We start from the raw sequence: 26783 nt of genomic DNA on the forward strand, positions 1-26783 counted from the left end.
ACAATGTTATCTAGAATGTTGTTACTTTATTACAATGTTATCTAGAATGTTACTTTGTTGTTACAATGTTATTTATGTTGTTACCTTTTATTTAGAATGTTGTTACTTTATTACAATGTTATTTAGAATGTTACTTTATTACAATGTTATTTAGAATGTTGTTACTTTATTACAATGTTATTTAGAATGTTGTTACTTTATTACAATGTCATTTAGAATGTTGTTACTTTGTTGTTAATGTTATTTAGAATGTTGTTACTACAGTGTTGTCTAGAATTTTTGTTGTTACAATGTTATTTAGAATGTTAATGTTATTTAGAATATTGTTAATGTTATTTAGAATGTTGCTACTTTGTTGTTACAATGTTATTTAGAATGTTAATGTTATTCAGAATATTGTTAATGTTATTTAGAATGTTGCTACTTTGTTGTTAATGTTATTTAGAATGTTGTTAATGTTATTTAGAATATTGTTACTTTGCTATTAGTGTTATCTACAATGTTTGTTGTTACAATGTTATTTAGAATGTTTTTACAATGTTATTTAGAATGTTGTTACTTTGTTACAATGTTATTTAGAATGGTGTTACTTTGCTATTACAGCGTTATCTAGAATGTTTATTGTTAATGTTATTTAGAATGTTTTTACAATGTTATTTAGAATGTTGCTACTTTGTTGTTACAATGTTATTTATGTTGTTACCTTTTATTTAGAATATTGTTACTTTGCTATTACAGTGTTATCTACAATGTTTGTTGTTACAATGTTATTTAGAATGTTTTTACAATGTTTTTAAGAATGTTGTTACTTCGTTATTACAATGTTATTTAGAATGTTGTTACTTTGTTGTTACAATGTTATTTAGAATGTTGTTACTTTTTATTTAAAATGTTGCTACTTTGTTGTTACAATGTTATTTAGAATGTTGCTACTTTGTTGTTACAATGTTATTTAGAATGTTGTTACTTTTTATTTAGAATGCTGCTACTTTGTTGTTACAATGTTATTTAGAATGTTGTTACTTTTTATTTAGAATGTTGCTACTTTGTTGTTACAATGTTATTTAGAATGTTGCTACTTTGTTGTTACAATGTTATTTAGAATGTTGTTACTTTTTATTTAAAATGTTGCTACTTTGTTGTTACAATGTTATTTAGAATGTTGTTACTTTTTTATTTAGAATGTTGTTACTTTTTATTTAGAATGTTGTTACTTTTTATTTAGAATGTTGTTACTTTGCTATTACAGTGTTATCTACAATGTTTGTTTGTTTTTACAATGTTATTTTGAATGGTGTTTGTTATTACTATCTTATCAATCGGTACGGTGTGTATTGTTGTTGTTATTATTATTATTATGTTAACCCTAACTAGCTTCCTGTCCACACCCCGGCTCAACCATAACACTTATCCTAATACTAACTGTAGCTTAACAAAAGGCCCATCTCAATAGGTGGTCCAGATAAGTTGGGGGGGGGGCTTTCCTATTTTGTTCTCTATTGCTCCTCTGTTGTTACTCAAACAAGAGGGAGGGCAATGACATCACAGATTCCCATCAGACCTACTCCTTGAGGTTTGCAGTTGTGTTTAAAAAATACTATTTTGCTCAAAACCAATTGTTTACGCTTAACTACGTGTACATTACTGTATTTATGGGGTTTTGTTTTTCAACAGGAAAAGTTCAAAAATAGCTGGAGTGTGTCTTTAAGCCTAGCAATAACCATAGCAACAGAATGAATAAGGGTGTAGCAACAGAGGTGTCCCCTCTATGACCCGGGACTTACGTTTCTTGTTGTTGTGGTGTCGTAGCGCCTCCAGGTTAAAGAACACCTCACTGGTCAGGCTGCCGTCCCCGGGCCCGTCAGGGTTGAAGAGGGGAGAGGGGGGCTCCAGGGGGGACAAGTTGAAGAATGGCGAGGGGGTCTCCAGGGGTGACAGGCTACCACTGAATGCCCCCACAGAGTCCAGAGACACCCCCGTGTCCCGCCGACCCCCTGTAGAATCTACTGTCCCCACCTCCAGGTGACTGTCACCATGGGAGGGAGGGAGGAGAGGGAGGAGAGGGAAGAGAGGGAGGAGAGGGGGAGAGAGAAGGAAGAGAGGGAGGAGAGGGACGGAGGAGAGAGTAATTTATTATTGACGTTGCAGGAAGTCTTGCAGCGCTGGTGATAAAGGCAGACATATAAACACACAACACTGGGATTCAGAGACAACTGAAGGGCTGATCCAGGACCAGTTTTGCCTTTTAGATCATAATAAATAAGAATAAACAGGGGAAACCTGATCCGTGCTCCTACTATGGGCCCTGAAATGAAACATACCTGAGTTTCCTGCGGAGAAGATAGTCGATGATGTCAGGATCTGTCTGAATGAGACTCATCAGCACCTCTTGTTGGAGCTCTGCTGACACCTGGGGAGAAGAGGACAGGAGATTTACACACACACACACACACACGCACGCACGCACGCACGCACGCACACACACACACACACACACACACACACAGTACCGTGAACAGTCGCCTGTAGTTCTGTATAAGTTGCAGGGTGACGTTGATGATGGCAGTGCTGTCCTCGATGCCCATGGCGTGAGGACTCATCTCCCTGTCCCCTCCGCCCCCCTCCCCCTGCAACAGGTTGGGACCAAAGATCACCGCCAGGTTTGTTGCTGTCATCTTGTTGCCTAGGAACTGCAGAGAGAGGGGAGAGAGAGAGTGAGAGGGGGGGTTAGGGGGAGAGACCACATATTAGGTCTACCTACTGTGTAGGCTAGGTTAGTTACAGTACAAGTTACAGAGAGAGAGAGAGGAGAGACAAAAAGAGAGAGAGAGAGAGACATAGAGAGAAAAAAAGAGAGATAAGAGGTTTCACTTTCAACCCAAAATCCACACACACACTCTAGACACTAACCACGTGGTCCTGTGGTCCTGTGGTGTCCTGTGGTCCTGTGGTGTCCTGTGCGTGGCTCTGTACGGTGTGTAACAGGGTGAGGAGGCGGAGCAGGGTATCACAGTTACAGGCCGGTAACAGGTAGAGGAGCAGCTGGAGGTACAGGAACTGGTCTGTCCCTTGCAGAACTACAGGACAGATGAGGGGAGACCGAGATGGGTTAGATACCTAACGCCACAGAGAAGACAGTGATGGGTTGGATACCTAACGCCACAGAGAGGACAGTGATGGGTTAGATACCTAACGCCACAGAGAAGACAGTGATGGGTTAGATACCTAACGCCACAGAGAAGACAGTGATGGGTTAGATACCCACAGAGAAGACAGTGATGGGTTAGATACCCACAGAGAAGAGAGTGATGGGTTAGATACCCACAGAGAGGACAGAGATGGTTTAGATACCCACAGAGAAGGCAGTGATGGGTTAGATACCCACAGAGAAGACAGTGATGGGTTAGATACCCACAGAGAAGACAGTGATGGGTTAGATACCCACAGAGAGGACAGATTGGTTGGATACCCACAGAGAGGACAGATTGGTTGGATACCCACAGAGAGGACCGAGATGGGTTAAATACCCACAGAGAAGACAGTGATGGGTTAGATACCCACAGAGAAGACAGTGATGGGTTGGATACCCACAGAGAAGACAGTGATGGGTTGGATAGCCAAAGAGAAGACAGTGATGGGTTGGATACCCAAAGAGAAGACAGTGATGGGTTAGATACCCACAGAGAAGACAGTGATGGGTTGGATACCCACAGAGAAGACAGTGACGGGTTGGATACCCAAAGAGAAGACAGTGATGGGTTGGATACCCACAGAGAAGACAGTGATGGGTTGGATACCCACAGAGAAGACAGTGATGGGTTGGATACCCACAGAGAAGACAGTGATGGGTTGGATACCCACATAGAGGGCAGATTGGTTGGATACCCACAGAGAAGACAGTGATGGGTTGGATACCCACAGAGAAGACAGTGATGGGTTGGATACCCACAGAGAAGACAGTGATGGGTTGGATACCCACAGAGAAGACAGTGATGGGTTAGATACCCACAGAGAAGACAGTGATGGGTTAGATACCCACAGAGAAGACAGTGATGGGTTAGATACCCACAGAGAAGACAGTGATGGGTTAGATACCCACAGAGAAGACAGTGATGGGTTGGATACCCACATAGAAGACAGTGATGGGTTGGATACCCACAGAGAAGACAGAGATGGGTTAGATACCCACAGAGAAGACAGTGATGGGTTAGATACCCACAGAGAAGACAGTGATGGGTTAGATACCCACAGAGAAGACAGTGATGGGTTAGATACCCACAGAGAGGACAGAGATTGGTTGGATACCCACAGAGAGGACAGAGATTGGTTGGATACCCACAGAGAAGACAGTGATGGGTTAGATACCCACAGAGAGGACAGAGATTGGTTGGATACCCACAGAGAGGACAGAGATTGGTTGGATACCCACAGAGAAGACAGTGATGGGTTAGATACCCACAGAGAAGACAGTGATGGGTTAGATACCCACAGAGAGGACAGAGATGGGTTAGATACCCACAGAGAGGACAGAGATGGGTTAGATACCCACAGAGAAGGCAGTGATGGGTTAGATACCCACAGAGAAGACAGTGATGGGTTAGATACCCACAGAGAAGACAGTGATGGGTTAGATACCCACAGAGAGGACAGATTGGTTGGATACCCACAGAGAGGACAGAGATTGGTTGGATACCCACAGAGAGGACAGATTGGTTGGATACCCACAGAGAAGACAGTGATGGGTTAGATACCCACAGAGAAGACAGTGATGGGTTGGATACCCACAGAGAAGACAGTGATGGGTTGGATACCCAAAGAGAAGACAGTGATGGGTTGGATACCCAAAGAGAAGACAGTGATGGGTTAGATACCCACAGAGAAGACAGTGATGGGTTGGATACCCACAGAGAAGACAGTGATGGGTTGGATACCCAAAGAGAAGACAGTGATGGGTTGGATACCCACAGAGAAGACAGTGATGGGTTGGATACCCACAGAGAAGACAGTGATGGGTTGGATACCCACAGAGAAGACAGTGATGGGTTGGATACCCACATAGAGGGCAGATTGGTTGGATACCCACAGAGAAGACAGTGATGGGTTGGATACCCACAGAGAAGACAGTGATGGGTTGGATACCCACAGAGAAGACAGTGATGGGTTGGATACCCACAGAGAAGACAGTGATGGGTTAGATACCCACAGAGAAGACAGTGATGGGTTAGATACCCACAGAGAAGACAGTGATGGGTTAGATACCCACAGAGAAGACAGTGATGGGTTAGATACCCACAGAGAAGACAGTGATGGGTTGGATACCCACATAGAAGACAGTGATGGGTTGGATACCCACAGAGAAGACAGAGATGGGTTAGATACCCACAGAGAAGACAGTGATGGGTTGGATACCCACAGAGAGGACAGAGATTGGTTGGATACCCACAGAGAAGACAGTGATGGGTTAGATACCCACAGAGAGGACAGAGATTGGTTAGATACCCACAGAGAAGACAGAGATGGGTTAGATACCCACAGAGAAGACAGTGATGGGTTAGATACCCACAGAGAGGACAGATTGGTTGGATACCCACAGAGAGGACCGAGATGGGTTAGATACCCACAGAGAAGACAGTGATGGGTTAGATACCCACAGAGAAGACAGTGATGGGTTGGATACCCACAGAGAAGACAGTGATGGGTTGGATACCCAAAGAGAAGACAGTGATGGGTTGGATACCCAAAGAGAAGACAGTGATGGGTTAGATACCCACAGAGAAGACAGTGATGGGTTGGATACCCACAGAGAAGACAGTGATGGGTTGGATACCCAAAGAGAAGACAGTGATGGGTTGGATACCCACAGAGAAGACAGTGATGGGTTGGATACCCACAGAGAAGACAGTGATGGGTTGGATACCCACAGAGAAGACAGTGATGGGTTGGATACCCACATAGAGGGCAGATTGGTTGGATACCCACAGAGAAGACAGTGATGGGTTGGATACCCACAGAGAAGACAGTGATGGGTTGGATACCCACAGAGAAGACAGTGATGGGTTGAATACCCACAGAGAAGACAGTGATGGGTTGGATACCCACAGAGAAGACAGTGATGGGTTAGATACCCACAGAGAAGACAGTGATGGGTTAGATACCCACAGAGAAGACAGTGATGGGTTAGATACCCACAGAGAAGACAGTGATGGGTTAGATACCCACAGAGAAGACAGTGATGGGTTGGATACCCACATAGAAGACAGTGATGGGTTGGATACCCACAGAGAAGACAGAGATGGGTTAGATACCCACAGAGAAGACAGTGATGGGTTGGATACCCACAGAGAGGACAGAGATTGGTTGGATACCCACAGAGAAGACAGTGATGGGTTAGATACCCACAGAGAGGACAGAGATTGGTTAGATACCCACAGAGAAGACAGAGATGGGTTAGATACCCACAGAGAAGACAGTGATGGGTTAGATACCCACAGAGAGGACAGAGATTGGTTGGATACCCACAGAGAGGACAGAGATTGGTTGGATACCCACAGAGAAGACAGTGATGGGTTAGATACCCACAGAGAGGACAGAGATTGGTTGGATACCCACAGAGAGGACAGAGATTGGTTAGATACCCACAGAGAAGACAGAGATTGGTTGGATACCCACAGAGAAGACAGTGATGGGTTGGATACCCACAGAGAGGACAGAGATGAGCAGCAAAGTGTCAGGATTTGTGTGTGTGTGTGTGTGTGTGGGGGGGGGTTAGGGGGTAGGGTGTGTGTGGGTTAGGGGGTAGGGTGTGTGGGTGTTAGGGGGTAGGGTGTGTGGGTTAGGGGGTAGGGTATGTATGGGTTAGGGGGTAGGGTGTGTGGGTTAGGGGGTAGGGTGTGTGGGTTAGGGGGTAGGGTGTGTGGGTTAGGGGGTAGGGTGTGCGGGTTAGGGGGTAGGGTGTGTGTGGGTTAGGGGGTAGGGTGTGTGGGTTAGGGGGTAGGGTGTGTGGGTTAGGGGGTAGGGTGTGTGTGGGTTAAGGGGTAGGGTGTGTGTGGGTTAGGGGGTAGGGTGTGTGTGGGTTAGGGGGTAGGGTGTGTGTGGGTTAGGGGGTAGGGTGTGTGTGGGTTAGGGGGTAGGGTGTGTGGGTTAGGGGGTAGGGTGTGTGTGGGTTAGGGGGTAGGGTGTGTGTGGCGTAGGGTGTGTGTGGCGTACGGTTGGCGTGGAGGAAAGCAGAGTAGAGCTCTCTAGGCAGTAGAGGGTCAGGCATGTCTCTGAGGAACTCCTTCAGCAGAGCTGCTACATCATGGACACTGTGCTCCTCTTCCAGACACACATCTGTCCCCATGTCAAAGTCCTCACGCAGCTGCAGGGGGAAACACACACACAAATCACTACCAGACATACACATTAACAAGTTAACATGCACCGGCCACACACACAGTAAATAAAAAGGTCAGTTTCACGTGTGATGATGCTTTGAAAAAAGAAAATGACAGGGATTAACGGCCCAGGGTACACAGAAGAGGAGAAATACACCTGTCACAACATCAACACAACATCATTACACCCAGTAGGTATAAATCACTACAGTACATCATTACACCCAGTAGGTATAAATTACTACAGTACATCAACACACCCAGTAGGTATAAATCACTACAGTACATCATTACACTCAGTAGGTATAAATCACTACAGTACATCATTACACCCAGTAGGTATAAATCACTACAGTACATCATTACACCCAGTAGGTATAAATCACTACAGTACATCAACACACCCAGTAGGTATAAATCACTACAGTACATCAACACACCCAGTAGGTATAAATCACTACAGTACATCATTACACCCAGTAGGTATAAATCACTACAGTACATCATTACACCCAGTAGGTATAAATCACTACAGTACATCACTACACCCAGTAGGTATAAATCACTACAGTAGATCATTACACCCAGTAGGTATAAATCACTACAGTACATCAACACACCCAGTAGGTATAAATCACTACAGTACATCATTACACCCAGTAGGTATAAATCACTACAGTACATCATTACACCCAGTAGGTATAAATCACTACAGTACATCATTACACCCAGTAGGTTAAAAATCACTACAGTACATCAACACACCCAGTAGTTATAAATCACTACAGTACATCAACACACCCAGTAGGTATAAATCACTACAGTACATCATTACACCCAGTAGGTATAAATCACTACAGTACATCATTACACCCAGTAGGTATAAATCACTACAGTACATCATTACACTCAGTAGGTATAAATCACTACAGTACATCAACACACCCAGTAGGTATAAATCACTACAGTACATCAACACACCCAGTAGGTATAAATCACTACAGTACATCATTACACCCAGTAGGTATAAATCACTACAGTACATCATTACACCCAGTAGGTATAAATCACTACAGTACATCATTACACCCAGTAGGTATAAATCACTACAGTACATCATTACACCCAGTAGGTATAAATCACTACAGTACATCATTACACCCAGTAGGTATAAATCACTACAGTACATCATTACACCCAGTAGGTATAAATCACTACAGTACATCATTACACCCAGTAGGTATAAATCACTACAGTACATCAACACACCCAGTAGGTATAAATCACTACAGTACATCAACACACCCAGTAGGTATAAATCACTACAGTACATCATTACACCCAGTAGGTATAAATCACTACAGTACATCATTACACCCAGTAGGTATAAATCACTACAGTACATCATTACACCCAGTAGGTTAAAAATCACTACAGTACATCAACACACCCAGTAGTTATAAATCACTACAGTACATCAACACACCCAGTAGGTATAAATCACTACAGTACATCATTACACCCAGTAGGTATAAATCACTACAGTACATCATTACACCCAGTAGGTATAAATCACTACAGTACATCATTACACTCAGTAGGTATAAATCACTACAGTACATCAACACACCCAGTAGGTATAAATCACTACAGTACATCAACACACCCAGTAGGTATAAATCACTACAGTACATCATTACACCCAGTAGGTATAAATCACTACAGTACATCATTACACCCAGTAGGTATAAATCACTACAGTACATCATTACACGCAGTAGGTATAAATCACTACAGTACATCATTACACCCAGTAGGTATAAATCACTACAGTACATCATTACACCCAGTAGGTATAAATCACTACAGTACATCATTACACCCAGTAGGTATAAATCACTACAGTACATCATTACACCCAGTAGGTATAAATCACTACAGTACATCAACACACCCAGTAGGTATAAATCACTACAGTGCTAACATGTAATGTGGAGAATTTTTTATTTTTTATTGCCTCACCTGCCGAACTCTCTTTATGGAGCTGCCAACACGAAAAATCCCCACAGTTTGTAGCCCTGAGAAGACACAGTTGACATTTTAAAAAGTGCAACATTTTTAACAGTTAATTGTAACGGTCTTGAGACGACAGACACTGGGAGACTGGAAGCAAGTACAGGATGATGATTTAATAGTAAATAGTACCCCCTGTATATAGCCTCCACATTGACTCGGTACCAGTACCCCTGTATATAGCCTCCACATTGACTCGGTACCAGTACCCCCTGTATATAGCCTCCACATTGACTCTGTACCAGTACCCCCTGTATATAGCCTCCACACTGACTCGGTACCAGTACCCCTGTATATAGCCTCCACATTGACTCTGTACCAGTACCCCCTGTATATAGCCTCCACATTGACTCGGTACCAGTACCCCTGTATATAGCCTCCACATTGACTCGGTACCAGTACCCCCTGTATATAGCCTCCACATTGACTCTGTACCAGTACCCCCTGTATATAGCCTCCACATTGACTCGGTACCAGTACCCCCTGTATATAGCCTCCACATTGACTCTGTACCGGTACCCCCTGTATATAGCCTCCACACTGACTCTGTACCAGTACCCCCTGTATATAGCCTCCACATTGACTCGGTACCAGTACCCCCTGTATATAGCCTCCACATTGACTCTGTACCGGTACCCCCTGTATATAGCCTCCACACTGACTCTGTACCAGTACCCCCTGTATATAGCCTCCACATTGACTCTGTACCAGTACCCCCTGTATATAGCCTCCACATTGACTCTGTACCAGTACCCCCTGTATATAGCCTCCACATTGACTCAGTACCAGTACCCCCTGTATATAGCCTCCACATTGACTCTGTACCAGTACCCCTGTATATAGCCTCCACATTGACTCTGTACCAGTACCCCCTGTATATAGCCTCCACATTGACTCTGTACCAGTACCCCCTGTATATAGCCTCCACATTGACTCTGTACCGGTACCCCCCTGTATATAGCCTCCACATTGACTCTGTACCGGTACCCCCTGTATATAGCCTCCACACTGACTCTGTACCAGTACCCCCTGTATATAGCCTCCACATTGACTCGGTACCAGTACCCCCTGTATATAGCCTCCACACTGACTCTGTACCAGTACCCCCTGTATATAGCCTCCACACTGACTCTGTACCAGTACCCCCTGTATATAGCCTCCACATTGACTCTGTACCAGTACCCCCTGTATATAGCCTCCACATTGACTCTGTACCAGTACCCCCTGTATATAGCCTCCACACTGACTCTGTACCAGTACCCCCTGTATATAGCCTCCACACTGACTCTGTACCAGTACCCCCTGTATATAGCCTCCACATTGACTCGGTACCAGTACCCCCTGTATATAGCCTCCACACTGACTCTGTACCAGTACCCCCTGTATATAGCCTCCACATTGACTCTGTACCGGTACCCCCTGTATATAGCCTCCACACTGACTCTGTACCAGTACCCCCTGTATATAGCCTCCACACTGACTCTGTACCAGTACCCCCTGTATATAGCCTCCACATTGACTCAGTACCAGTACCCCCTGTATATAGCCTCCACACTGACTCTGTACCAGTACCCCCTGTATATAGCCTCCACATTGACTCAGTACCAGTACCCCCTGTATATAGCCTCCACATTGACTCAGTACCAGTACCCCCTGTATATAGCCTCCACACTGACTCTGTACCAGTACCCCCTGTATATAGCCTCCACATTGACTCAGTACCAGTACCCCCTGTATATAGCCTCCACACTGACTCTGTACCAGTACCCCCTGTATATAGCCTCCACATTGACTCAGTACCGTAACACCCTGTATATAGCCTCCACACTGACTCTGTACCAGTACCCCCTGTATATAGCCTCCACATTGACTCAGTACCGTAACACCCTGTATATAGCCTCCACATTGACTCAGTACCGTAACACCCTGTATATTTATTTTACCTTTATTTAACTAGGCAAGTCAGTTAAGAAGTTTTTGCTTTGTTTCATGTCTATTTACTATTAAATCATCATCCTGTACTTGCTTTGGTACCGAGTCAATGTGCGGGGGTACAGGTTAGTCGAGGTAATTGAGATCATTTGTACATGTAGGTAGGGGTAAGGTGACTATGCATAGATAATAAACAGCGTGTAGCAGCAGTGTAAAAACAAAGGGGGGGGGGGGGTCAATGCAAATAATCTGGGTAGCCATTTGATGAATTGTTCAGTTTTATGGACTGGGGGTAGAAGCTGTTAACTTCTTATGGCTGCAGGGGCAGTACTGAGTAGCTTGGATGAAAGGTGCCCATTTCAAACGGCCTGCTCCTTAGTCATAGTTCCTAATATTTGCATATTATTAGAAATTGGATAGAAAACACTCCAAAGTTTCTAAAACTGTTTGAATTATTTCTCTGAGATTAACAGAACTCATATTGGCAGGCAAAATCCTGAGTTGAAATCAAAACCGGAAGTCAGAAATCTGAGATTGTCTGTATTCAACAGAGTCCCTAAAGAAGTCCAAATGACGTAGGACTGGGGTTGCACTGCCTAGGGGTTCCACTAGATGTCAGCAATCAATAGAAATTCCAATGAGATTTCTATGGTGTTGTGGGAGAGAATGAGAGCAGAATCAGTCAGGTGTCCATCAAGCAGCCACTCGCGTAACATGCCACTTCCTCATGCAAGCCACTGCCGTTCCATGGCTCACGAAGAGAACAAAGAATACTCCGGTTGGAACTTTATTGAAGCTATATGTTAAAAACATCCTAATGATTGATTCAGTACTTAGTTTGAAATGTTTCTTCGACCGGTAATATCACTTTTTGAAGTTTTTGTCCGATATGAAGCTGACCAGAATTAGCGTTTGGATATGTTTACCAAACGCGCTAACAATTGGACATAAAAAACTGATTTTTTCTAACAAAACAAAAATGTATTGTGGACCTGGAGTTTCTGCTGTGCTTTCTGATCGAAACCAACAAAGGTAATGAAATATTTATAATATATTTTGTTGTTTATAGTGACGCTATCTTTGCAGCTGTGACATGCTAATTTGAGCGCCGTCTCAGATTATAGCGTGCAGTTATTTTTCCTTAAAGTTTTTTTTAAATCTGACATAGCGGTTGCATTAAGGAGAGGTATATCTATAATTCAATGTGTATAACTTGTATTATCATCTATATTTATGATGAGTATTCATGTTGAAACGATGGGCTATGCAAAGTCACTTGATGTTTTTGCATTTAGTGATTCTTGTAGCCTCAATGTAAAATTCAGATTTTTTGATATAAATATGAATTGAATCAAACAAAACACGCATGTATTGTGTAACATGAAGTCCTATGAGTGTCATCTGATGAAAATAATCGAAGGTTAGTGATTCATTTTATCTCTATTCTGGTTTTTGTGATGCTATCATTAGCTGGGAAAAATGGCTATGATTATTTTTAGTTTTGTGGTGACCTAACATAATCATTTGTAGTGCTTTCGCTGAAAAGCCTATTTGAAATCGGACACTTTGGTGGGATTAACAACAAGATTACCTTTAAAATTATATAAGACACATGTATGTTTGAGGAATTTTAATTATGAGATTTCTGGTTTTTGAATTTGGCGCCCTGCACTTGGACTGGCTGTTGTCATATTGGTCCCGATATAGGGCTTGCAGCCATAAGAAGTTTTTAAGGAGCCTTTTGGACCTAAACTTGGTGCTCCGGTTCCACTTGCCATGTGGTAGCAGAGAGAACAGTCTATGACTTGGGTGAGTGGAGTTTTGAGAATGTTTTGGGCCTTCTTCTGACACCGCCTAGTATATAGGTCCTGGATGGCAGAAAGCTTAGCCCCAATGATGTACTGGGCCGTACGCACTACCCTCTGTAGCGCCTTACGGTCGGGTGCCGAGAAATTGCCATAACAGGCGGTGATGCAATGATGGTGCAGCTCGATGGTGCAGCTCGGTGGTGCAGCTGTCGAACTTTTGAGGATCTGGAGACCCATGCCAAATCATTTCAGTCTCCTGAGGGGGATTAGGCTTTGTCGTGCCCTCTTCACGACTGTCTTGGTGCGTTTGGACCATGATAGTTGGTGATGTTGACAAGACCTTTCTTGACTTCATCTGGAAAAATAAGTCTCACAAACTGAAGAAGTCAGTCATATCAAATTAAAACAATCTGAAGGTTTGGAAGTGTAGGATTTTGTTGACATAAATAACACTTTCAAGATCATTCGGTTGAAGAGATATTTGGTCAAATACAGAATCAATATGGTATTTCATTCCAAACAATGTGTTTAATAAGTTGGGAGGTCTTACATTTTTACTGAAATGTAATTATCTTCCCAAAAGATTACCCGCTAAATTGGCTAGCTTTCACCAACAAGCTTTAACGTCCTGGAAAATATGTTTCCTGCACAACTTTGTGGAATAATTCAGACATAAATGTATAGGAAAGTAATTGTTCAGCTGGCATGAAAGGAATATTGACTTTGTTCTTAATGTGTTCCACAACAGGTGTCAGAGCTGCTAGGAGTACTGGGTGGAGGAGTCAAGCGCAGAGAGCAGGTATTCAAGAACGTGGATTTTATTCCTGTAGACAGGGAAAACGATCATGCCCAAACACACGGGCGCATGAAAATACCTGTCCAAACACACAGGACTAAACTGTCCGGAAAATATAGAATCCACATAAAATCCAACACCAAATAACAGAGAACAAGCAGCCAGCGGGCTACCTACCCTTAAATAGCCTACCCACCAAACTAAACTCAAAACAGGTGCACCCAATCAGCCCAAACTAACAGAAACAAAAAGAAAAGAATAGATGGCAGCTAGTAGGCCGGTGACGACGACCGCCGAGCGCCGCCCGAACAGGAAGAGGCACCATCCTCGGCGGGATTCGTGACAGTACCCCCCCTCTGACGCGCGGCTCCCGCAGCGCGCCGACCCCGGCCTCGAGGACGACCCGGAGGGCGAGGCGCAGGACAATCCGGGTGGCGACGGTGGAAATCAGCCAAGAGGGAAGGATCTAAAATGTCTCTCCCCGGTACCCAGCACCTCTCCTCCGGACCGTACCCCTCCTAGTCAACGAGGTACTGCAGGCCCCTCACCCGGCGTCTCGAGTCCAGAATAGCTCGTACAGCGTACGCCGGGGACCCCTCGATATCCAGAGGGGGCGGAGGGACCTCCGGTACCTCACCTTCCTGAAGGGGACCAGCTACCACCGGCCTGAGGAGAGACACATGAAACGAGGGGTTAATACGATAGTAAGAAGGGAGTTGTAATCTATAACACACCTCGTTTATCCTCCTCAGGACTTTAAATGGCCCCACACACTGCGGCCCCAGCTTCCGGCAGGGCAGGCGGAGGGGCAGGTTTCGGGTCGAGAGCCAGACCCTGTCCCCTGGTGCGAACACAGGGGCCTCACTGCGGTGGCGGTCAGCGCTCCTCTTCTGCCGCTCACTGGCCTGCCTGAGAGAGGCCTGGACTGCCCGCCAGGTCTCTTTAGAGCGCTGTACCCACTCCTCCACCGCAGGAGCTTCGGTCTGGCTCTGATGCCACGGAGCCAGGACCGGCTGGTACCCCAATACGCATTCAAATGGCGACATCTTAGTTGAGGAGTGGCGGAGTGAGTTCTGGGCCAACTCTGCCCACGGGACGTACCTTGCCCATTCTCCTGGCCGGTCCTGGCAATACGACCTCAGAAACCTACCCACCTCCTGGTTCACTCTCTCCACCTGCCCATTACTTTCGGGGTGATACCCAGAGGTAAGGCTGACCGAGACCCCCAGACGCTCCATAAACGCCCTCCATACCCGGGACGTGAACTGGGGACCTCGATCAGATACGATGTCCTCCGGCACCCCGTAGTGCCGGAAGACGTGGGTAAATAGAGCCTCCGCAGTCTGTAGGGCCGTAGGGAGACCAGGCAATGGAAGGAGACGACAGGACTTAGAAAACCGATCCACAACGACCAAAACGGTAGTGTTCCCCTGAGACGGGGGAAGATCAGTCAGGAAATCCACCGATAAATGAGACCATGGCCGTTGTGGAACCGGGAGGGGTTGTAACTTCCCTCTAGGCAGGTGCCTAGGAGCCTTACTCTGTGCGCATACCGAGCAGGAAGAGACATAGAGTCTCACGTCCTTAGCCAAGGTGGGCCACCAGTATTTCCCTCTAAGACCCCGCACTGTCCTCTCAATCCCTGGATGACCCGAAGAAGGTAGTGTATGAGCCCACCGAATCAATCGATCACGAACACCAAACGGTACGTACCTCAGGCCAGTAGGACACTGAGACGGCACAGGTTCTACCCTCAACGCCCGCTCGATGTCCGCGTCCAACTCCCATACTACCGGGGCCACCAGACACGAGGCTGGAAGAATGGGAGTCGGATCGATGGGCCGGTCATCCGTGTCATAGAGACGAGACAGCGCGTCGGCCTTAGTGTTGAGGGAACCTGGTCGGTAAGAGATCGTAAATCTAAAACGAGTAAAGAACATCGCCCACCTAGCTTGACGCGGATTCAGTCTCTTCGCCTCTCGGATATACTCCAGATTGCGGTGGTCAGTCCAGATGAGAAAAGGGTATTTAGCCCCCTCAAGCCAGTGTCTCCACACCTTCAGGGCTTTTACCATAGCTAGTAACTCCCGGTCCCCCACATCATAGTTCCGCTCCGCCGGCTCCAGCTTCTTAGAAAAGAAAGCACAAGGACGGAGCTTCGGTGGTGTGCCCGAGCGCTGTGATAGCACGGCTCCAACACCAGCCTCGGACGCATCCACCTCCACTATGAACGCTAACGAAGGGTCCGGATGCGCCAACACTGGAGCCTCAGTAAACCTTGCCTTCAACTGGTTGAAGGCTCCATCTGCCTCGACCGACCACCGTAGACGCACCGGGCCCCCCTTCAGCAGTGAGGTAATGGGTGCCGCCACTTGGCCAAAACCCCGGATAAACCTCCGGTAGTAATTGGCAAACCCTAAAAACCGCTGCACCTCCTTTACCGTGGTTGGAGTCGGCCAATTACGCACGGCGTTAACGCGGTCACACTCCATCATCACCCCCGAGGTGGAAATGCGATAACCTAGGAAGGAAACGGCTGGTTTGGAGAACACACATTTCTCCGCCTTGACGTACAGGTCATGCTCCAGCAGTCGCCTAAGCACCCTGCGCACCAGGGAGACATGCGCGGCGCGTGTGGCAGAATAGATCAAGATGTCATCAATATATACTACCACACCCTGCCCCTGCAAGTCCCTGAGAATCTCATCTACAAAGGATTGGAAGACGGCTGGAGCATTCTTCAACCCATACGGCATGACGAGGTACTCATAGTGGCCTGATGTGGTACTAAACGCTGTTTTCCACTCGTCTCCTCCCCGAATACGCACCAGATTATACGCGCTCCTGAGGTCCAGTTTTGTGAAAAAACGTGCTCCGTGGAATGATTCCATCGCCGTAGCGATGAGAGGTAGTGGATAACTAAATCCCACTGTGATTGAATTTAGACCTCGATAATCAATGCACGGACGCAGACCTCCCTCCTTTTTTCTCACAAAAAAGAAACTCGAGGAGACGGGTGACATGGAGGGCCGAATGAACCCTTGTCCCAGAGCTTCCGTGACATATGTCTCCATAGCCAACGTCTCCTCCTGTGACAATGGGTACATGTGACTCCTGGGAAGTGCAGCGTTCTCCTGGAGGTTTATCACGCAATCCCACCGTCGATGAGGTGGTAATTTAGTCGCTTCCTTCTTACTAAAAGCGATAGCCAAATCGGCATATTCTGGGGGAATGCGCACAGTGGAAACCTGGTCTGGACTCTCCACCGATGTGGCACCGATGGAAACTCCCACACACCTACCTGAACACTCATCTGACCACCCCTGAAGAGCTCCCTGTCGCCAGGAAATGAGGGGATTGTGAATGGCTAGCCAGGGAACCCCCAAAACCACTGGAAACCCAGGTGAATCGATAAGGTAAAAGCTGATCTGCTCCCTATGATCCCCCTGGGTTACCATGTCCAGCGGAATCGTGGCCTCCCTGACCAACCCTGATCCTAACGGTCGGCTATCTAGGGAGTGCACGGGAAAAGGTGGGTCTATCTGCACCAGCGGAATACCCAACTTACGGGCGAGTCCGCGATCCATAAAACTCCCAGCTGCGCCTGAATTGACTAGCGCCTTATGCTGAAGAGAGGGGAAAAACGCAGGGAAAAAAATAACCAAAAACATGTGACCAACAGGGAGCTCTGGGTGAGTCTTGTGCCTACTCACCTGGGGTGGCCGAGGAGTATTCCGCCTGCCATCTCGACTCCCAGATGGACTCCTCCAGCACCGGTCCGAAGTGTGTCCTCTCCGGCCACAGTAGGTGCAAGAGGAGCCACCTCCTCTGGTCCCCCTAGATGCAGCTCCTCCCAACTCCATCGGAGTTGGAGCGGGAGGGCTGGGAGGTGGAATGGACAGGACCCCCTCTGAACGCCCGCGGGCAGCTAGCAAGTTATCCAGTCGGATCGACATGTCTATCAGTTCATCGAGGGAGAGTGTGGTGTCCCGACAAGCTAGCTCCCGACGGACGTCCTCCCGGAGGCTGCAACGGTAATGGTCTATTAAGGCCCTGTCATTCCACCCCGCACCAGCAGCCAACGTCCGGAACTCTAAAGCGAACTCCTGGGCGCTCCTCGTCTCCTGTCTGAGGTGGAACAGACGCTCACCCGCCGCTCGGCCCTCTGGTGGGTGGTCGAACACAGCCCGAAACCGGCGGGTGAACTCCGCGTAATGGTCCCGAGCCGAGTCTGGGCTGTTCCAGACTGCGTTGGCCCAGTCCAGGGCCCTCCCCGACAAACAGGAGACAAGGAGGCTTACACTCTCCTCACCCGAGGGAGTCGGACGCACGGTAGCCAGATAAAGCTCAAGCTGGAGCAGAAATCCCTGGCAACCAGCCGCTGCTCCATCGTACACCCTCGGGGGGGTGAGACGCAAAGTGCTGGTCCCAGCCGATGACCCTGTAGGAGTGGGTTGTGTCGTCTGCAGGGGAGCTGAAGGGGCCGTCGGGAGACCACTCCTCTCCCATCGTTCCATCCTCTCCATCATCTGGTCCATCGCTGACCCGATACGATGAAGGACAGCGGTATGATGATGGACACGCTCCTCCATAGTTGGGAGAGGGGTGGTCGCTGCTCCTGCTGACTCCATATGGTGGTGCGGGCTTCTGTCAGAGCTGCTAGGAGTACTGGGTGGAGGAGTCAAGCGCAGAGAGCAGGTATTCAAGAACGTGGATTTTATTCCTGTAGACAGGGAAAACGATCATGCCCAAACACACGGGCGCATGAAAATACCAGTCCAAACACACAGGACTAAACTGTCCGGAAAATATAGAATCCACATAAAATCCAACACCAAATAACAGAGAACAAGCCCGCACAACAGCCAGCGGGCTACCTACCCTTAAATAGCCTACCCACCAAACTAAACTCAAAACAGGTGCACCCAATCAGCCCAAACTAACAGAAACAAAAAGAAAAGAATAGATGGCAGCTAGTAGGCCGGTGACGACGACCGCCGAGCGCCGCCCGAACAGGAAGAGGCACCATCCTCGGCGGGATTCGTGACAACAGGGGTATTATTTTGTATGAACAATTTATAACATTGAATGAGTTTCCAATACCTTTTCCGAGAGTTTATTTCTGTGATCAAAGCCGTTCCCAGTGGTCTAACTACATTATGAAAACTCATCTTAGCGTCGGTGATGAACACAGAGCTTATCTAGAACTCAGCTTGGAAGGCGTGGTCTGACTGGAGAAATCTTGTTGTAGCAAATACATAAGTCAAATTTTACATTCACGGAACCAATTTACACCTCGAGGTAAACCATTTTGGAATATGTTTCTTCCTGAAAAAAAGCTTGGTTGATGTCTTACAAATAAATTTGTATACCAAACAAATTTAAGGAAGTGCCCTTTAAGATCCTACATAAGAGACAGTATATCCATGTAATTCTATGTTGTCCAAATGTTTTGCTAGGGATGATATCTGTGTTTTCTGTGAACGTAAATCTGTGATAGATTTTTTATCGGAAAACCTTTGCAGAGCACATATGTAGCTTTTTGAACACTACCCATGTTTTTTGACATGAAGGATTTAATATGTTACTATTGCAATTATAAGAAGACCATTGAAATGACTGAATTGTTTTATTCTTGTTGCCAAATACTTTATACACAAACAAAAAATCCAGAATTCTATACCAAAATTACAAATATTTGTGATTTACTTTAATCATGTGGTTAAGACTTTGTCCATAGTTAATAACAAAAATAATAACATCTTCTTGAATCATTGAGATTTTTTCCTAAGTGAATTCATCTGCACTTTATTTGTTTAAATTTAGTTTTTTTGTATATATTTAAAGTATTTTCTTCTTTTTACCTGTGTTTTGTTTTGTGTTAGACATGTTTGATGTAGTGATGTAAATGGTTGATCGCTGATAATTTGTATAATGAATATTTGTGCATGATAGAAAAAATAAATAAAATAAACATAAAATGTCCAACAAAAAAACGAACACACTTAATTTAAACACACTCACCGTGTCTCTCTATGTGACAGCAGCAGCGTTCCACCACGCGGGGGACCTGTTTATAGATGGGGTTGAGGCTGAGCTTGGTCTGGGTCCGCCCCCCGGCTCCGGCTGCAGTCTTCTTCAGCTCCAGCTCTGCAGGGTGGGACAGCTGCAGCGCCTCCAACAGGCGGGACTGACTCTCTACAAGATCTGAGATGCAGTCCACTGATAGGCCACCCTGTAAAAGGGGAAGATGGGAAGAGAGACAAAAAAAAGAGAGAGAGATGGAGAGAGACAGAGAGGGGGAGAAAAATAGAGTTTTAGCATTTCAAGTTAGATTATAGATTATAAGGGAGAGGGAATAGAGGGGATGAGAATGGATAGAGCAGGAGAGGAAAGAAATAAGATAGGGAGACAAGAGAGTGGGGGAGCAGAGAGGAGGGAGATGAGACACAAGAGGGAGGAAGAGAGACAGGAGGGAGGAAGAGAGACAGGAGGGAGGAAGAGAGACAGGAGGGTAGAAGAGAGACAGGAGGGAGGAAGAGAGACAGGAGGGAGGAAGAGAGACAGGAGGGAGGAAGAGAGACAGGAGGGAGGAAGAGAGACAGGAGGGAGGAAGAGAGACAGGAGGGTAGAAGAGAGACAGGAGGGAGGAAGAGAGACAGGAGGGAGGAAGAGAGACAGGAGGGAGGAAGAGAGACAGGAGGGAGGAAGAGAGGAACATTTTAAGATAGTTTATGGATATAAAGTAATGAGAGAAAGTGAAGGAGGGAAACCAGCGAGTTAACAAAGGAACGTAGAGACACATGGATCTATATAGTGCAAACTAATGCGCAGCATTTCTTTGGCGCGGCAGTCCTGGAGGAAGTGCACAGCCACGCACGTGCGCAGTTTAGAGGGAACGTTGCTCATGACTAATTTATTCGTTTATTCGTTTTTTTCTTGCCAATCCATCTTTCCCAGGAATATTTTTATTTTGTATAGGCTTCCTTCTTTTCACTCTGTCATTTAGGTTAGTATTGTGGAGTAGCTATAATGTTATTGATCCATACTTGTTTTTCTCCTATCACAACCATTAAACTCTGTAACTGTTATAATGTCACCATAGTGAAATCCCTGAGTGGTTTCCTTCCTCTCCGGCAGCTGAGTTAGGAAGGAAGCCTATACCTTTGTAGTGACTGGGTGTATTGATACACCATCCAAAGTGTAATTAATAACTTCAAGTAATTATATATTTTTTTATCCATTTACCAATAGGTGCCCTTCTTTTTGAGACATTGGAAAACCTCTCTGGTCTTTGTGGTTGAATCTGTGTTTAAAATGCACTCCTCGACTGAGGGACCTTACAGATAATTGTATAATATAATAATATAATTTATTTCAGATAATACAATTTATGTAATTGGGGTACAGAGATGAGGTAGTCATACAAATATTATATTAAACACTAGTCCATGCTATTTGTATGTTAAGCAAATTTTTCCTCCTAAACTTATTTATGTTTTCCATAGCAAAGGGGTTAAATACTAATTGAATCAAGACATTTGAGCTTTACATTTTTGAATTAATCAGAAGAAAAATGTGGAAAACATAGTTCCACTTTGACATTATAGGGTGTTGTGTGTAGGCAGTGACATAAACATTTAAATGTAACAAAACAACATGTGGAAAACATAGTTCCACTTTGACATTATAGGGTGTCGTGTGTAGGCAGTGACATAAACATTTAAATGTAACAAAACAACATGTGGAAAACTTCAAGGGACGTGAATATTTTCTGAAGGCACTGTATGTTAACACGGTCATGTTTTGAAAATCGTAGTTGACAAATGTTTGTTGGACTTTTGACAGCTCTTTCAAAAGCCCAGAAGAGGTCAGCATATTTCAGTCAAAACGTTCTCAATGTGTATGTGTCTGTGTGTGTGTGTGGTGTGTGTGTGTGTGTGTGTGTGTGTGTGTGTGTGTGTGTGTGTGTGTGTGTGTGTGTGTGTGTGTGTGTGTGTGTGTGTGTGTGTGTGTGTGTGTGTGTGTGTGTGTGTGTGTGTGTGTGTGTGTGTGTGTGTTTCTGTGTCTGTCTGTCTGTCTCTGTCTGTCTGTCTGTCTGTCTGTCTGTCTGTCTGTCTGTCTGTCTGTCTGTCTGTCTGTCTGTCTGTCTGTCTGTCTGTCTGTCTGTCTGTCTGTCTGTCTGTCTGTCTGTCTGTCTGTGTGTGTGTGTGCGCATGTGTGTGCGCATGTGTGTGCTCATGTGTGTGCGCATGTGTGTGCTCATGTGTGTGTTCATGTGTGTGTTCATGTGTGTGTTCATGTGTGTGTTCACGTGCGCGTGCGTCTTTGTCTGCTCTCTCCAACTCACCCGTCTCTGCACTCTAGCCGTGTTATCCAGAAACCTGGGTGACAGTGGGTTGCTGTGCAGCTCCAGCACTGACGAGGATGAGGAAGATGAAGCCGTAGATCCACTGAAGGGTGGTGAAGCCGTGCTGCAGAGGGGTTTGTTCCCGTCGCTAAGCTGACGTTTTTCAGCCCGGAACATCAGGACGCTGGCCTCCAGATCCAGACAGTCTCTTCTGCTCTCCTTCAGAGCAAATCAAATCAGATCAAACTTTCACACTCAAATCAAATCAATTGCAACACACTTTACGGTAAAACAAAGTAAAGTGGTAGTGTGATAATTTGACAATTACCCTTTTTATTCTCACCCAGAGTCAGATAAACTCATGGATACCATGTTTGTCTCTGCGTCCAGTATGAAGGAAGTTGAAGGTAGTTTCGCGAGCCAGTATGCTAGCTGTTCCAGTAGACTTCCAGCCATTGAGCTAACATTAGCTAGCATTGGCTCGCGAAACTACCATCAACTTCCTTCATACTGGACTCTGGGTAAGTAGAAAAAGGGCTTTAAAACGTTCTTCTGTCTTTTCTAGCGGGAGTATTATTATATATTTTTTGGGATACTTAGTTGTTCACCTGGATCTAGACCCACTGCTGAGTTTTTACTGCATTTTTTCACACTTTACAGTAAAACAATCTAACGTAGAAAACAACCAACCTTCAGAGCATCCTGGCGCTGCTTGTACGCCCGGTCGTTGGCTATCGCCTGGGAGAGGGATATACCAAACGCCTTGGCGGCTGTCTCTGTGGTAGAGATGAAGGGAGGGAGAGGAGGGATAGAGGGGAGGAGGGAGGGGATAGATGGAAGGTAAAACGAGGGATGGGGGGAGGAAGGAGAAGGGGAAAGAGGGAGAGAGTGGGGGGGGGGGTGGAGAAAGAGAGAGGAAGGGAGGGATAGAGGGAAGGGAAAAATAGGTATGATGGAGGAAAAGAGAGAGGGATAGATTGGGAAGGAGAGAGAGAGAGAGAGAGAGGGCGAAACAATCTTACATTAGGGATACTTATTTTTAACAAGTTATAATTCCCTTCCTCCCTGAGACTATCAACATTCCTCTCCTTCCCTCCACCCATTCTAATCCCATCTCATCTCCACTACTCACAAACAGGAAGGTGTTTCATCTTTTATCTTCCCCTGTGTTTTGAGGGTTAAATAGCCATACATACAACAGCAACATTTCTATGGTGGGAACCATGTATTCTACCCATGGGGATTGGGGCCCAGTAATGCCCTATGTCAGCGGTCTCCCACAGGTTGATCGCCTACCAGTAGCTCGGCAGACTACCTACCAGTAGCTCGGCAACCTACCTATGAGTAGCTTGCTAAACAATTCTGAAAGTACATGAAAGTACATGGAATTTTCACGTGTTAAACTGCTAACTGTCATAAACACATCTCATAGGTATCAGTCACTATTGGCTTAAAATGCCAAACCCTAACATAATATCTGCCAATTAATTTCCAGCAATATCTCCCCTGTCTGTCTATGTGTAGCCAATTGATGTGATAACCATCTTGTGGGTTGACAGAAATACATTCCCCAAAAACCTAAATTAAATGTTAACTGCAAAGTAGGCTTACCTGGCAGAAGTACATCATGAGTAAGTATGCAGTGTCTTCAAAAAGTATTCAGACCCCTTGACTTTTTTCACATTTGGTTACGTTACATTTTTATTCTAAAATTGATTAAATAAATACAAATCCTCAGCAATCTACACACAATACCCCATAATGACATCACAATACCCCATAATGACATCACAATAACCCATAATGACATCACAATACCCCATAATGACATCACAATAACCCATAATGACAAAGCAAAAACCGTTTTTTTTAGAAATGTTTACAAATGTATTAAAATGACCTTATTTACATAAGTATTCAGACCCTTTGCTATGAGACTCAAAATTTACCTGAGGTGCATCCTGTTTCCATTGATCATCTTTTGGAGTCCACCTGTGGTAAATTCAATTTATTGGACATTATGTGGAAAGGCACACACCTGTCTATATAAGGTCCCAAAGTTGACAGTGCATGTCAGAGCAAAAACCAAGCCATGAGGTCAAAGGAATTGTCTGTAGAGCTCCGAGACAGGATTGTGTTGAGGCACAGATCTGGGGAAGGGTACCAAAAAATGTCTGCAGCATTGAAGGTCCTCAAGAACAAAGTGGCCTCCATCATTCTTAAATGGAAGAAGTTTGTAACCACCAATAATCTTCCTAGAGCTGGCCACCCAGCCAAACTGAGCAATCGGGGGAGAAGGGCCTTGGTCAGGAAGGTGACCAAGAACCCGATGGTCACTCTGACAGAGCTCTAGAGTTCCTCTGTGGAGATGGAAGAACCTTCCATAAGTACATCCATCTCTGCAGTACTCCACCGATCAGTTTTTTTATTTTGGGTAGAGTGGTCAGATGGAAGCCACTCCTCAGTAAAAGGCACAAGACAGCCCACTTGGAGTTTGCCAAAAGGCACCTCTAGATTCTCTGGTCTGATGAAACCAAGGTTGAACTCTTTGGCCTAAATGTCAAGCGTGACGTCTGGAGGTAACCTGGCTCCATCCCTATGGTGAAGCATGGTGGTGGCAGCATCATGCTGGGGGATGTTTTTCAGCTGCAGGGACTGGGAGACTAGTCAGGATGAAGGCAAAGATGAACGGAGCAAAGTACAGTGAGATCCTGCTCCAGAGCACTCAGGACTTCAGACTGGGGCGAAGGTTCACCTTCCTATAGGACAATGACCCTAAGCACACAGCCAAGACAACGCAGGAGTTTCTTTAGGACAAGTCTCTGAATGTCCTTTATTGGCCCAGCCAGAGCCCGGACTTGAACTCGATCGAACATCTCTGGAGAGAACTGAAAATAGCTGTGCAGCAACGCTCCCCATCCAACCTGACAGAGCTTGAGAGGATCTGCAGAGAAGAATGGGAGAAACTCCACAAATACAGGTGTGCAAAGCTTGTAGCATCATACCCAATAAGACTCGAGGCTGTAATCGCTGCCAAAGGTGCTTCAACAAAGTACTGAGTAAAGAGTCTGAATACTTATGTAAACGTGATATTTCAGTTTTTATTTTTTATATAAATTAACCAAAACTTCTAAAGACCTGTTTTTGCAATGTCATTATAGGATATTGTGTGTAGATTGATGAAGTCAAGGGGTCTGAATAGTTTCCGAAGGCACTGTATCATTTGTATCTATTAGTTGTTATTTACCAACTTTGCTGTGAAATGATCAGCAGCCGTTAGATGGCACATTCCTCACTAGCTAGATGCACAATTAAAGGGACAGATGCACAATTAAAGGGACAGATGAACAATTAAAGGGCCAGATGCACAATTAAAGGGCCAGATGCACAATTAAAGGGCCAGATGGACAATTAAAGGGCCAGATGCACAATTAAAGGGACAGATGCACAATTAAAGGGACAGATGCACAATTAAAGGGACAGATGCACAATTAAAGGGACATATGCACAATTAAAGGGCTAGATGCACAATTAAAGGGACAGATGAACAATTAAAGGGACAGATGCACAATTAAAGGGACAGATGCACAATTAAAGGGACAGATGAACAATTAAAGGGACAGATGCACAATTAAAGGGCTAGATGCACAATTAAAGGGACAGATGCACAATTAAAGGGACAGATGAACAATTAAAGGGACAGATGCACAATTAAAGGGACAGATGAACAATTAAAGGGACAGATGAACAATTAAAGGGACAGATGCGCATTTAAAGGGCAATTGCACACAAAAATCTAAATGTGTAACTTTTCTTCCAGATCCCCCTCCCCCATTTTTTTTTTTTATGTGATTGAACCATTGACATGGACTCAGAACATCCATTTGAACAATTGTAATTTTAAGAGTGAAAATAAAAACTGAGAACATAATTTGGGAAAATATAAAACATAATTTGCGAACAGATTATCACAGAGTTTATAGGGCCCCCCTTAGAGTTGTTTATTAACCGTTATTTTACCAGGTATATTGACAGAAAACATAGTGCCCTACTTTTTCTTGTCCTGTAAGGACCTGGGGAAGAAGTTACATGGGAGAAGAGGAGAAAGTGCCTATTTGAAAGCTAAAATAAAATGTGTAGCTCGTGTGACATGTTTTATTTTTTTAAAGTAGCTCTCATGCTAGAAAAAGTTGTAGACCACTGCCCTACGTTTTACACTTTGACCCCATCCATAAACAACCCCTTCCCCTAAATACCCTCCTTATATTCAGTTTAAACTGGCAGATCTGAGGAACATGGATATCTGCTGTATATTCCTGTGTTTTCCCTCACCATTGGTGACAGAGCCATGTATTTAGAGAGGTGGGACATTGAGGGTTCTACATTATTATGATGCATTAATTAACATGACACCACAACATTCTATGGCAGCCATGTTAGCTCACCATTAA

The 26783-nt window shown here is 45.2% G+C and overlaps 1 protein-coding gene across 2 annotated transcripts in view; it reads right to left on the minus strand.

The window, feature by feature from the left end:
• The window catches only part of LOC139561757 (rho GTPase-activating protein 6-like), a 133632-nt gene that overhangs the window by 3753 nt on the left and 103096 nt on the right, over positions 1-26783 (minus strand). For both annotated transcript variants that reach the window (XM_071379035.1, XM_071379036.1), the window contains exons 4-12: positions 23023-23108; positions 22333-22551; positions 20007-20217; positions 9396-9451; positions 7207-7357; positions 2911-3077; positions 2511-2690; positions 2322-2410; positions 1785-2026 (exon numbers count right to left, since the gene is read on the minus strand). In XM_071379035.1, the coding sequence (XP_071235136.1) occupies positions 1785-2026; positions 2322-2410; positions 2511-2690; positions 2911-3077; positions 7207-7357; positions 9396-9451; positions 20007-20217; positions 22333-22551; positions 23023-23108 (1401 nt within the window). The remainder of the gene's footprint in view (positions 1-1784; positions 2027-2321; positions 2411-2510; positions 2691-2910; positions 3078-7206; positions 7358-9395; positions 9452-20006; positions 20218-22332; positions 22552-23022; positions 23109-26783) is intronic.

This window comes from Salvelinus alpinus, chromosome 31, assembly GCF_045679555.1.
Source record: "Salvelinus alpinus chromosome 31, SLU_Salpinus.1, whole genome shotgun sequence".
In the NCBI taxonomy this organism is placed as follows: Eukaryota; Metazoa; Chordata; class Actinopteri; order Salmoniformes; family Salmonidae; genus Salvelinus; species Salvelinus alpinus.